Source organism: Nematolebias whitei, chromosome 3 (assembly GCF_014905685.2).
Source record: "Nematolebias whitei isolate Nwh7 chromosome 3, NemWhi1, whole genome shotgun sequence".
Classification (NCBI taxonomy): domain Eukaryota; kingdom Metazoa; phylum Chordata; class Actinopteri; order Cyprinodontiformes; family Rivulidae; genus Nematolebias; species Nematolebias whitei.
This window is the reverse complement of record NC_056500.1, coordinates 17,450,035-17,464,287: the sequence shown is the minus strand read 5'-3', so window position 1 is coordinate 17,464,287 and position 14,253 is coordinate 17,450,035. Positions and strand designations below refer to the sequence as shown.

Here is a 14,253-nt window from a genome sequence, read left to right as displayed (position 1 = left end):
GAGGGAGAACACTACAGTGAGACTGTACTGGACTCACGAGTACCAAAGTTGCACTTTCTGCTCAATTTACTGTTAAGAGATAAATCCAGTGCCTTGTGACATTATCAAAACATGTATATAATGCAAGGTTTGGATGCGAAGACTGATTAAATGACAAAAACAAATTTACAGTTTGAATTGTAGAGGTGCGGTCATACCCTTAAAAACATCCGCTTGCTGCTCTACAGACTCTCTGACCATCTTCCAGAAGCAGTCAGAGACAGCCAGACTCAAGTTCTTTGTGGTCACCTGATGAGCCTTCAGCATCCCTTCCCTGCTTACACACATCAAACATCATCAACAATGGGGAATTTCATTTTAGCAATGATTAAAGTTAGGTTAATAAAGCAGCACTTGCCTCAGTAATCTGGAGCTTTGGAAAAATTCCTCCTCGTAATCTTTAATAGAGTCGATACTTTCACCACTACTCCCTTTAAATAAAAAAATATATATATATATTTAAAAGACAGCAATAAACGATAGAGAAGTAAATTTGTCATGCTGTATGAATGCTACAAGTTACCTTTTCCTGTCACTACTGCAAAATAACCCAATGCTTTCATAGGAAAAAGCTTTCCTTCAATTATTTGCTGGATCTGAAAAAGAAAATGAATAAGGTAGAATTTAAATCCTGCATTTGTAAAATTCTCTTTTAATGGGAACTTTGTCAAATCATGGGATGGAGCTCCCTCTTGTGGAAAATAACTGGAAATAGCCTCAATCCAAGTACATTTTTACCAGTTTAAAAGTGTGAAAGCTGCAGATTTACTGACAAATGTCTATCTTTGTAAAGTTTTTCTAACAAGACATGTTTTTAGTTACAAATTGACTGACTATATTATTTTTAAAAAGTAATACAGAGTGGACGATAAGTTCATTTCAAGGGAGAACAAGTGGTATGACGTTACTGAAGGATTTGAATAGTTTACATTTATAATTTTGGAGATGAGTGTGTTTCTGAACTGGTACGGAACAGGGAATACAAGTAAACCAAAATGTTTGTGGTGCAAGATATTCAAGTGGGTAGAAGTATTTACAATTTCACTAAGAACAGAAGTAGTTTTTTTCCTTGACCAGGGCTGTGCAGAGTGACAGATCCTGGAGAGTGGAGGGAACAATTTCATAGGTAGCCAAGGCCAACCATAGATTAATCTTCAGGCACCCCAATAATTTAAGGAAACTACATTTTTAAGCAGTATAAAAACAAGAAAGCATAGTTTCCTTAAATGATAGGAGTGGCTGGTTTACATAAATATATGGTGATGAACGTCTTGGATTTTGATGTGACAACCCAATTTTCAAAAGAACCCTTTCTTGCATCTAGATGCAGCCAAACACCAAAATGGAAGTCGGTACCTCACTTAACATGCATGAACAGACAATTAGACAGGGTATTTCCAATTCCACCTTTTCACTATGCAACAGGGAACAAAAGTCCACAAATCTGTGCTTTAATTCCAAGATCAAGGCATAAAAATGACACATACAGATGCTAGGACAATATTAAATTTAACATTTCACATTTTTTAAACAATTGTTGGAATAGTTCAGCAGTCTTACTCTACTCGGGCTGGCCAGGTTCTTCTCAGCCAAGTCCACTTTGGTCAGAACAAAAATGGTCCTCTTGCCCTGAGGGTCCATCTGACTAACCAAGTCTGTTACGATGCTGCGCTCTGCATCCACACTGCCATCTACATGGATAAAGGTCAAGATGAAGGTGAAAATGAAGGACTGCCTCAGAAATACCATATTTTCACAGATCAGCTTCCTACTTCTTATACCGCCAACTCTCTTTACATGCAAGTGTGGTAAAATGTAATGTGCTCCTGACTCACCCTGAATACAGAGAATGATTGCATTGGGGTTCTGCATGTAGGCCTTGCTAATACTGAAGATGGTTTCCTTGGTGTCTGAAGCCATGCCTGTAGTCACAGTCTACAAAAAAGGAATGATACATTTACATTTTATCATGAATGCTTTTACTGTAGATGAAAATGAAGAAATAATTATAATTATTTTAAAATGAAAAACAAATAAAATTAAACAATATAAAAGTAATCAACTAAATAAATCTGCAACAATTCCCAGTTTTATTAGCTTAATGTTTACTTACACTGATGACACCTGGTAAGTCAACAAGTACCATCCTCTGGATGCCAGGACCTTTAACACTCAGGGATATTGTCTAACATAAAATATAAACATTACTTTATGAACTATTACAGAATTAATTCAGCAAGTAACAACTTCAGTGATTTGAACAAACACCCAACCTCAGAGCTGACTGTCTGCCCCTCCTTCACACTCTTCCTCATCCTCAGCTCAATCTCACGCCTCAGAGCAGCCAGCTGCACAACACCAGAAGAAAATATGGTGTACAAAAGGGAACAAGTTCAAAAGTGGAGCTCAAGTTCAATGAATGGATGTATCTGTGACTTACATCTTCCTCTTTGGTGAGGTCAAACTCTCGGCCGCTGTCTTTAAACATGGCTACATGATGGGGGCCTTCACTTAATGTCACCTGCAGGAAAAATACACAATAAAACATCAACTTACAAGTTATACACAAATAATAAGAGCTTGGTTAATAATTTATTTTTATTATTTTATAAAAACAACTTAATCAGCTTGTTAATAGACCTCTCGCCTCCTCTGATTAATTCAGAGCGAATGATGTTAGCCTTTCAGAGCCCTCCCACCTTGACAGGAGAGCGTGTCATCATCTCTCCTGAGCCCCTGGGGAAGATCCTGGCCTGGGCAATCATCTCCAACACACTGGTCTTCCCAGCGCTCTGATCACCTACAACAACCACCTGAAACATTGGAGAGAAAGCAGGTTTGATGTTGGACAAATAACAGATTATTAAAGAGAGGATGAAAGATTACTGTGGAAAAAGAAAAATTAGTCCCAGAAATATCAAACTATTGATAAATATATTAGAAATTTAAACTATAATGTCATGTTGCCACAAAAGAACTAGCCGTCATGTGGCAATTCTCAAAACAGTGGACTCGAAGAAATACAATTTTATCGGACAAATTAAACAGAGTTCCTCCTTACCCTGGGCAGGTGGTCCTGGGTGTTGTAGTTGGCATCATAGTCCGATAAGACGTCGAGGACTTCAGAATACATGTCAATAAGAGATTTCTGCACAAAGTCACAACAATAATTATTAAAAAGCAGTTTATTAAATGGTTAAACCAAAGGAACAACTAATCCATAATGTTACAAAATTATCCATGTATCTGCGGTGCTCTTATAGAAAAGGAATCATTGTGACACAAAATGATGTTAGAAATTTACAAATGAAGATTTCCTGATGCATGCTCAATAATCCAGGTAGAAAAATCTACAAAAGTTAAGTCTGGTCCTCTGGACATTCAAAAAAACAAAAGAAAGCAAAAAAAAAAAAAAAAAAAAAAGTAGAAATGTTCCGTCTTTCATCCGAAAAACTTGTTCAGTTTGTTAAGATTGTATTTTTTAATGTGCTTGTTTTTATTTATCTTACCTTCACTTTCCTTTGATGAATCCCTTTATCGTCTTTTTGCAGAACCACTTTCCTTAACTCTTTGTTTTCCTTCTCCAGTCTCTCCAACATGCGTTGATACTTTAGCTAAAGAATAATGGTCTTATAAGCATCAGTACTACCTAAAAAGATTTTTGCTCAAATCTGATAGTTATAGTTATAATGTGGGTCAAATTATGTCATATTAAACATCTTCATGTCCTCATGTGTTTATCTTTAGTCATAACAAAATACACAAATACATATTAAGCTTATTCTTCAACTACATTTGTTTTTATTCACATTATAATCGTCTATACCTGAGTACGAAGCAGCTCTTCTTGAAGTTGGTCTACCTTTTCTTTGTCTGATGGCTGAAAGTCACAGGAGACACAAAGACAAAAAATAACAGATGTGTTAGAGCATCCTTTTTGTTTTAAATTACAAAATTCCCATTCTACTTCAAAATGTTGAACTTCCACCAACACCACAGCGGTTCGACACATGCAAACTGCATCCCAGAAAGAATCAGAGTAGAAGTTAATGCATGAAGAGAAGATCAAACATTTCAGGCAGATGGTTTTCTTTAAGCAGCTTCAAACCCAAAGATTCACAGACAGAAATCAACCAGAGAACTCTGAAAACAGCGTTATCTTAAGCACAAAATCAGTTTTGTTAACGCAGTTTGATTTTCACAAACTCCATTTGATTTTAAGCATTTTAAAGAATCATCTCATGTTGTTTCTGGATGAGAGAAGACAGAAAACGACAACAAATAGGAACAAACAGAAGAAAACAAACCATAAAAACAGAAATTATTTTACCAAAACAAACCATTCACCATGAAATATGGCTAAGCACTGTGCTTTAAATTACTTTTAAACAATATGAAGACAAAAAGACCAGTTTTATTGTTTTATATTAAAAAATAATAATAAATATAACTGTCAAGTTTAAACAATCCAAACTTCTATGTGTTCAAGTTAGTTTCAGAAAATACAGTTCACACCATGCAGCTGTTTACCACTCATCTTCAATCATTATTGAAGCACTCCTGGTGATCTCCATCACTTAAATAAAGGAGTAAAACTGAGCTGGTTGCTGTTTTTCATACAAATTAGCTTCAAGAGTTGGGGCCTGTTCCCCACAGATGAATGGCAAATCTTAGTACTGCTGAAAATTTGAAGACTACTTTTGGATGTGGGATAGAGAGGTGTGTTAAACATTCTTTTTTTGGCTTCTGTATCTTTACTAAAATAATGCTTTTTTTATTCTAGTTTAAAATTTACTCAGTATGTTTTAAAAAGGTGGGCAATAAAATGTACAAGTTTGAATCATTACAGGATTTTGTCCGTGAGGCTAAAGTAATTGTATATATTTGTTTTGACAAGGGCTGAATATTGGGCAATAATAGCTGGGTTATCCCCCCTAGTAACAGTACATTATTGTGATCCTAAAATAAAACTATAATAGAAAATCATTTTACTAAGTTGCCATCCCGCATGCTGAAGTGATGGAAACTTAAAAATAAAACTGTACTAGAATATCTAGTGCTGCTCTGAGATTTTTTTTTAGTTGTGATGCTTTGGGAGCTGTTGGTGGGACTGGGCGGCTCGAAGTGGGGTGGGACCTTCACCTTGCGTGTCTGTGGAGGGGGGCTGGGGTTCGGAGGCGTACTGGGAGCAGGATCTTGGGGTGGCGAACGTGCACTACTGGCTGCAGCGGCCCGCCGGACTTCCTCCTCGTGCCGCTGGATCTGCTGCTGAATAAGAATGAGCTCGCCAAGCAGATCCTGCTGGGGTACGTCATAGTCAGAGAGAGGAAGGAGGAGCAAAAAAAAAAAAAAAAAAACAACGGGCCACAGGGCTGATTAACCGCACAGGCCAATTCTCGATCCCAAGCTGGCTTAGGAAGCTGGATGTTGCTCAGGTGGAAGAATTGGATTTCAGTCAAGGTTTGAAAGAACTGAGGTCCTTCTTTAGATAATCTTGCCACCATCATCAGTATAACCAAACAAAGTCTGTCTCTGAAACAAACCTTGTCAGACTGAAGGCAGAGGAGGCATCTAATACAGCAATGAGTGCCTCTCAGCAAGCGGCATCAACAATAACTCTGCTGTCTTTACTCAACATTACGTTTCACCATGATTTAATCTCTGCATGCTAACCATGACTCTAAACTTACTTCTAACAGAATATACAGGACTACACCAGAAATTATTGTTTTAAAGTGGCTGCATACCAAAGTTTAATGTACTGCAACACAATGTTAGATAGATTTTAGCACAACTGATCTTATGATGCCTAATATGGAGATTAATTAAGCAAAGCAAGCATTAGAATATTGTAGCTAAAAGCAGATGAATTGACTTGTTTAAAAAAATACTCAACATGACAATCACATTTATTTGAATTTTGTGCTATTTCTTGTAATTTTTATTAGAAATAATCAAATAATGGTGGTTTAATGCAAACAAATGATAAACTTGTGAAAGTCATGTTGTGACCATGTTGGAGACCATGATTTCAGGCTAAAAGCAGGGCATAAGAAAGTTCAACTTAAAATCTCTTCTGATTATTTACTTTCAGTCCTTTATTGCAGTTTCTACTGTTTAAACTTTGCACAGTGATAAAACACTTAAAAGACAAAAACAACACTTAAAACCATTTAAAAGACAAAAAATACGAACTCAAACAAACATTTTTATAAATTAGCCTTTTTTAAAAAAAAAAAAAAAAGACATTCAAAAGCAAAATAATAAGCAAGCCACTTTTCAAGCAGCAGTAAAGCAATTTATCAGTGTGTGTCAAATTTAGCAACATACCATTTGTAAACGTTCCTAAAAATTATTGTTTTACATATTTTGTAAAATGGTCATATTTTAGGTAAATAATGAATAAAACAAGTGAAGCATTTCACATTCAAGAGAACTTGTTGTATCAAAAGGAATAGTTTATTTTGTTCAAAGCTTTTTAGTTTGCCAGATTCTTCTTACCCAGATGCCAAAGTTTCCAAACTTTCAGTTGTTTAAAGCTAAAAAATTTTAGCCCATTTAAATTGATCTTTTCTTTGAACCAAGCAAACTCAGACATTTTTGACGATATTTTGATTAATTTAATTATGAACCTTGAAGTGAAAAGCAGTCAAACTGCCGACTGAAGCTGGATGAAACAGAGCGGTGGTGGCACAGAAAGCACAAGAAGCTGAGAAGTGTAGACAGGTTTCATAAACTTGCCTTTTTGTGTTGCTTGTCACCGGCATCGTGTGAGGCCGTGGTTGAAGAATCTGTTGCTTTTAGTGCAGGATTGCTTGAAGTTCCTACCGGAGGAAACAAGACAAGCCAGCAAATTGTTACGACAAACAATTCATCAAAATGTGTATGAACAATGACAAGAAAAGCTTAGGACATAGTGCTTAACCAGAAGCAGAGAAAGATACTCTGAAATTTTAGCAATGAGGTTGTAATTTAGAGAGAAGACCTATACAGGCCAGGTGAGTAAAAGGGTGGAAGTCAAAGGAGGCAAAAATCACACAAATAAAACAAAGTCAAAGACAAGGTACAAAAAAAGTAGAAAAGAAAAAGTGGCTTTATACTATATAGATAAAAAAATAGATCACTCTGAAAACAGTTTATTACTTTGTTTTTATACATTTTTGCACTGAAATAAACCAAGAAATAGTAAATCTTAACATGTCTGCCAATAACTTCCATCTAAAACCATAAAAGTATAAATCATGGGACTTTTACTGATGCTCGATGTCAGTCACAAAATTAATAAAAAAAACTGATATCTACATAAACTGGCAGCCAACATCCATCCAAATTACCATAACTCCACTAACGTCATGATGGAAAAGTGGTCAAAGAGTGACAGAGGAAAAAAGAAGGGGATCCAGCTTTTCTATTGAACACTGGATTTACACACCTAACAACAGATGCAGACCAGAGGCTCCTTTGACTTCACTACCCAAACTCATGCCTGGGAAGAATGTGGAGAATGATAGGAGAACAGGAGGGCAGGGGAGGAGGCGAAAGGAAGAGCACAAGATAAAAATCATGAAAGACAGGGGTGGAGGGATAGTGGTCAAACCAGGGACATGATGAGTATGAACAGTTGTGGCTGAAAAAGAGCTTTACCTTAGAAAGTCACTTAAGAAGATCCCCAGTGAGTCCAATAAGCTTTATATAGTCAAGAATCAGGTAATATCCAATCAAAAGAAAATATTTAAAAGGGTTTTTTTATTCCCAGAAACATGAAGACATAATTATATATATATATATATATATATATATATTTTTTTTATTATTAGATCTTTATTTATACAGGTTAGTTCCCATTGAGCCTCGAAGACTGATTCACAAGAGACCTGTTTTAAGATATAGATATATAATTATCCATCTGTTGATGGTTTTGTTTTTTAAAATTGATAGCATAATGCCTCTATACAGCAACAGTTCCTCTGTGACCCGGTAAACTGTAGCAAAAGCCTTTAGACAAGTACGGTGATCCAAAGGAAAAAAAGAAGAATTAATACAAGCAAACACAATTTTGTTGCTTGTAATATGTTGCGTTATGACAATAACATGTAACGTGTTACCTAAATGTAAATGTAACATGTTGTATTTTTGCCACAAATATGGTAAATTATTAAGCATAAAAAATATATTTTCAACAAAACGATACAATAACATTTATTTTGTCTCATCTAAACATGTGACAATACAAAAGCTAGTAAACTTTGGAATATGGTGTAAAGTGTAACTGTAATGTCAGGGAAAGACAACATGGCTGAGAAAATGCAAACAAAAAGAAAACAGATTACTTCAGCTAAAAACTCTAAGTCTGAGAATACATTTCGTCATTCTTACATCCATCCAAACAAAAACATACCACACTTACAATACTTGTATGTCCAGGTTTCCCTTTTGTGATATTACTATAATCTTTATTCCATGCTAACTTTCTAAAAGCACAATGGATCTCTTATTTACTCACCAGAAGAAATAAGCCTTTTTAGGAAAGTGAAGTTTTCCCCAATTTTGTCAAAGTCAGGGAGGAGTTTGGAAATTTCTTCCATTTCTGGTAGAGCTTTGGCCAGTTTATCTGTGAACCAAACAGATAATGGGTCAAATGGAAAATACTAACACTGTCTCTATACCTGCAGGGAGGCATGCGTGTCATATGTGCACTACTGAATTGCATGTAGTGAATGCATGAATGTATTCAGCTGAGTGCTGTTGAAATGATGCTGGGGTGCATCGACCACATATAAACTATTTTAGAACGTAAATGTGTTGTTTCTCTTACTGAACATATATAGATTATGTAACTCAGGGGTGTCCACACTTTTTCAGCATGAAAGCTACTTTTAAAATGACCAAGTCAAAGTGATCTACCCCATTTACATAACAACCTCTGGAAACGTTAATTTTTGCAATATTTATTGGGGGCAATAAACAAAAAATGAGTGGGTTTACACAAAAACGCTGTTGTTTCCATATCAGTCGGGTTGCCAGATAAGAAATTATGAACTATAGTAATGTCGCTTTAAAATGATAGTATTTTGACCTTAACTGTCATATGTGCTGAGTAATATTCTAAGATGAGATGAGATTCATTCAACCTTTATTTATACAGGTTAATCCCATTGAACCTCGGGGACTCATTTACAAGAGAGACCTGATTTCTTTAACAAAGAGTGATGACAACAGTGGATAACAATGGCAATAGACAGTCATAAAAGAGGCATACAATTTTTTTTTTTACATATTAAGCGAGAAAAATAGCTCAATTATAAGGCGGTGTAGAAAACTAAAAACAGGAACATGTCTGCAGTGGTTTTTGCCAGGAACTTGAGATGTATGTTGTGTTTGTTAAACATGTGCACAGAAAAGGAGGGGGTAAATAAGACGTATTCAATTTATCCGGCAACCCGGACGCAGGGCTCAGCTGCATTCATTGTTCATGAAGCGTTTGCATGATCACATTTACTTCCAAACTGGTGATTACACCAACGTCTCTTTGTAACTGGATTGTATTAGTTTTGCTGAAAAAGAATAAGTGTCACAAAAAACTGCTCTCTGCCATTTATTATAACTGTTGTTGGTGCAGAAAAACTTTTGATCGCAGCCGCCTGCAGTGCACATGTGCGACTTCACACTTGAGGAGCATTTCACACCTCCAGGTGGGGGTGGGGGGTGGGGATTCCAACCTCAGCCTGGTTTCATGTTGTGTAAGGGGGAGGGGAGCTCAGACTGGCAGCCCTGTATGTCATTCAAGTGATACATTTCGTAATGACTGATAGGCTGACGTCTATTTTTTTATGCCATGCGATCTACTCATAATGCCTTTGCGAGCGACCAGTAGATCACAGTCGATGTATTGGGCACCCCTGGTGTAACTCATAGGTGATATAATTTGAAAACTGAATCTTAGAACATTTACCTCTTAAAAACATTGATCACGTAAATACAAATACAAAAAGAAAACTATAATTGTAACAGGTAATAATTAATTTTTATTGTTTGTAAAATATTGCCAATAAAGTAAAACTGAGATTAAAGGTTTAATTACATTATTGTAAGGTCTATACAGGTGTACTGTGGTTTGAGCTGCAACTGTTACTGGCAAAAAGCAAACTAGGGTAAATACTTTGGTACCATAGGGCCAAAAAAGAAACTCATAACCTTCTAACACACTTTTCAATCTAATATTCAGAAGTTTATTTCTATGATGACTCAATTGTAGAAAAACGGTCAAATCATATAAATTATGACAGAAAAATTTAACAAAACAAACTTACCAAGATCAATTTGGTCACTCAGTTCCCGGACAAAATCAGGAATGACCCAGTTATATTCACTAAAATCAGGCAGCATGTCCTTCCATTCTTCATAGGTCTGAAGATTCAATGATAAGATTTTTACCAATGTGCCAATGCTTTTCTACTAATCTGCATTAAAACCACTGATGAGAAGAAAAATAATCCTGTATCTTAAAAGCAGTTATAATACAATAATTACAACAATAAAAATGAATACTGACCTTCTTAGCTGTGTACCCTCCTCCCACTGCTGTACCCAGCAGAATGTATCTGAGCTTTAGCAGCCGGGTCGCAAGGCGAGCCACCCAAAAGTTACGTTGCTGTTGATAGTTGTGGCCACCTGATCCTGGAGGTGGTTTTGAAGCCCGCATGGGCATCCGAGACATAGAGGTGAAATATCGGGCTGCTGTACGATGGGGAGGTCGGTGAGGGTTGGAGTTTCCCGAGTAGCGATGGTGGATGGCACAAGAGAGAGGGTGGAGTTTCTGCAGCGGGATTAGGAACCTCACCCCAATATTGTTTGGAATGAGGCTCCTACAGGCCATGCTGAAATATGAGTAATGTAAAGTGTTCAATAAAAGAGAAAGGGTAACACTTGGTGAAACATTAGTTATCTTTGGTTTTTCATTGGTTCACTGAAAGTTTGTGTGAAACAACAAAGTCCATGCTCAATAATCCAGGTACACAATCCAACATTTTTCAGTCAGGTCATCTGGACAGTTTCTTTTTTTTGTGCTGAAACGTTTCGCTTTCGGTCCGGAAGGCTTCATCAGTCAAGGAAACAACAAAAAACTGATTCTTCCCCCAACAGCTCACTCCGAAGTGGAACAAACCAGTTCTGCCTGTGATAAGATGGTCTCTTTGGTACGCCCCCTCCTCCATTGTCGGCCCTCTTCCTTGTTGACAGTCTTAACCAGTTTGACAAGACTGTCAAGGCGAAACGTTTCGGCACAAAAAAAAAGAAACTGTCCAGATGACCTGACTGAAAAATGTTGGTTTGTGTGAAACAGTTTGTCTAAAAGACTAAATTATAACGGTTTCTTTGATCAGTTGTCAGTTGTGTGCATACACAACACTTGTTCAAAACTAGAGTTTGAGTTTAAAAACTTTTTTTGCTTAATCACCTGGTTTTTTTTTTTTAGAAAAACTAGGAAGGACTCAGGAAAAGAAAACACTATTGCAATGACAATCTGACCATACCTAACTAGAAAATGATTATGAATGCTCCCAAAACTGGAAATGTTCAAAAAAATGATCAGGAAAAGCATGAAAATAGACTTCCTTGCGATTTATTTGGATTTCACAAAAGCTGAAAACCTACAAGCGCTTGTAATAACAGCTTTAACCATTTATAACTAGTTTATAATTGGTAATCGATTATTCTTGTCAGAGCAACAGGAGGAGACAAAATGACGCATTTTCAAGAGTTTTATTAACAGCTGCATGTCAGTAATAAATACTAACATAAAGCTAAACTTGGTTGGCATTTACTTGAAATTAAATTGCCTTATTTACAGACGTCTAGAATATGACGTAACATGTTTCCGCTTTACATGTTGCAGTTTAATTTCAATTAGCTGTGAACCACCATTTAAATTTCAGTAAAATTTATTATATTTACCGATCTCCCGAGTGCAGAAACTGGTTATTTATTAGCTAGCTAACTTGGTAAACTCTACCCTAACAGTGTCGCCGGGGACATCTGTTGTAAATTGCAGCAGTCATGTAGAAACAAAACACTTGATCTTGTTTAGTCTATGTTTTGAAGTATGCATCTTTTGAAGAAGTGGCTAAAATTCTTGTTGGACTGTCCTCAGCTCATAAAGAAGCCACTTCTTCACAACTGACACAGTTAGCATTAGCTTCTGATACCTCACTGTCAGTAAATGGAAACCTACCAGGCAGTCTTGCTCCCGACACGCAACATGGTGATGTTAGCAGCGACTGAACGTCGGTCTTTCACATTCACTCTTCAGGCACAGTTTAATTCATCTTGGCAAATTCTTCACATCTGTTTGCCTATTACTGCAGCTAGCGAACAAGGACACGGCAAGAATGACAGTCCACTTCCTGTGTGAACGGTCCTACCTCCAAATCAGCACGGATAGAAAATGCTGTCTAGTCATGTTGTTCCTGGTCATAGTAACGTTTGTCCATTAAAATAACTGTTTTTGATTATTTTTCTTTAGCAGGCAAACCAAAATCGAGTTAGAGTTACATTAAATTATATTGAAATACAGTATCAAATTTATCACAATTTAAATGTGTGTGTCTTGTAGTTGTAAGAGTGGTGAAAACTTCGAAAAGAAAAATTGCATATATAAATGGGTAAGTTGCTGCACTCCAGTGTTCAACTGTGCTCACTACATCCAAAAAAGTTCAATCTGGTCCTCTGGAAATTCAACAAAACAAAACAAAGAAAAAAAATGTAGAAACGTTTCGTCTTTCATCCGAAAGACTTCCTCAGTCTGAGGTGCTGTATTCAGCTCAGTCTTATAAATAGCACCGTCTCAGAGTGGATCAACCAGTTTGCTGCTGACAACCAAAACCAGCTGCTCACATGGTCAAGAAGGACCATCAGCCTAACAATGGATCATTAGCACACTGATGGCTGTTTACTAAACACAGGGGGTCTTGTGTGGGATTTCTCCTTCTGCCTGTCTCCTGAGTTAAATCTAAATTAAATCTCAGAAAGTCCAACATTTTACTGACCACATCAACTCTGTGGATAAATACATCAAGTTCACACGAGAAGATGTAAAATATGGCAGGTTGGCTTTCTTGGACTGTGAAGTCTCAGTCTCTGATAGAGGCCTTTTGCAAACTGAGGTGTACCGCAAACCCACCCACAGAGACCAGTATTTGCAGTTTGACTCCCATCACCCTTTGGAGCACATGTTAGGAGTCATCAGGACTCTGTATCACAGAGCAGACAGCGTCCCCACTAGCTCAGGAGCCAGGCAGAAGGAGAAATCCCACACAAGACAGGCTCTAGTGCAATGTGGATATCCTAACTGGGCCTTCCTGAAAGCATAGAAGAAACCCAAACAGGACTCCAGTCAGCCATCAGGTGAAAAGGAGGAACCCAGACCAGTGGTCATTCCGTATGTTGAGAGAGTATCAGAGAAACTGAGACGTTTATTTTCTAAATATAACGTCCCAGTGGCTTTTAAACCACAAAATACATTACGGCAAAGACTGGTTCATCCCAAAGATCCAGTCCCCCGGCACAAACAGAGTAATGTTGTGTATGCTGTTCAGTGTCAGGAGGGCTGTGATCAGTCTTACATCGGGGAAACTAAACAGCCACTGGCCAAAAGGATGGACCAGCACAGAAGATCAACATCATCAGGCCAGGACTGCGGTCTACACTCATCTCCAGGCCAGCAGTCACTCTTTCAGGGATGAAGATGTTCACATCCTGGACAGAGAGGAACGATGGTTTGAGAGAGGAGTAAAGGAGGCCATCTTTGTGAAAAGAAATCGTCCATCATTAAACAGGGGTGGAGGCCTCCGGGTTCAACTGTCCCCCTCTTACAAAGCTATGATTGCTAGTATCACTCAGCTCTCTGTGAACAGTAAACAGCCATCAGTGTGCTAATGACCCATTGTTAGGCTGATGGTCCTTCTTGACCATGTGAGCAGCTGGTTTTGGTTGTCAGCAGCAAACTGGTTGATCCACTATGAGGAGGTGCTATTTAAGAGACTGAGCTGAAAACAGCACCTCAGACTGAGGAAGTCTTTCGGACGAGAGACAAAACGTCCAGAGGACCAGATTGAACTTTTTTGGATTTTTCTACCTGGATTATTGAGCATGCATCAGGATGTGTTCACTACAGTGACAAATCTAGGCCCGAGTTACTGTGCCACAAAATGTTACCAG

General features: G+C 37.4%; 1 protein-coding gene across 1 annotated transcript in view; it reads right to left on the bottom strand.

The window, feature by feature from the left end:
• Positions 1 to 12,464, bottom strand: part of opa1 (OPA1 mitochondrial dynamin like GTPase) — a 34,288-nt gene extending 21,824 nt beyond the window's left edge. The window contains exons 1-19 of the mRNA XM_037698050.1: positions 12,269 to 12,464; positions 10,592 to 10,916; positions 10,350 to 10,446; positions 8,543 to 8,650; positions 7,472 to 7,525; positions 6,781 to 6,863; positions 5,182 to 5,337; positions 3,866 to 3,919; positions 3,549 to 3,653; positions 3,101 to 3,187; positions 2,739 to 2,852; positions 2,480 to 2,560; positions 2,313 to 2,387; positions 2,153 to 2,224; positions 1,875 to 1,974; positions 1,600 to 1,730; positions 563 to 635; positions 398 to 470; positions 198 to 313 (exon numbers count right to left, since the gene is read on the bottom strand). Coding sequence (XP_037553978.1) covers positions 198 to 313; positions 398 to 470; positions 563 to 635; positions 1,600 to 1,730; positions 1,875 to 1,974; positions 2,153 to 2,224; positions 2,313 to 2,387; positions 2,480 to 2,560; positions 2,739 to 2,852; positions 3,101 to 3,187; positions 3,549 to 3,653; positions 3,866 to 3,919; positions 5,182 to 5,337; positions 6,781 to 6,863; positions 7,472 to 7,525; positions 8,543 to 8,650; positions 10,350 to 10,446; positions 10,592 to 10,916; positions 12,269 to 12,297 — 1,933 coding nt within the window. The 5' untranslated portion in view covers positions 12,298 to 12,464. The remainder of the gene's footprint in view (positions 1 to 197; positions 314 to 397; positions 471 to 562; positions 636 to 1,599; positions 1,731 to 1,874; positions 1,975 to 2,152; positions 2,225 to 2,312; positions 2,388 to 2,479; positions 2,561 to 2,738; positions 2,853 to 3,100; positions 3,188 to 3,548; positions 3,654 to 3,865; positions 3,920 to 5,181; positions 5,338 to 6,780; positions 6,864 to 7,471; positions 7,526 to 8,542; positions 8,651 to 10,349; positions 10,447 to 10,591; positions 10,917 to 12,268) is intronic.
• Positions 12,465 to 14,253: the final 1,789 nt, after the last annotated feature.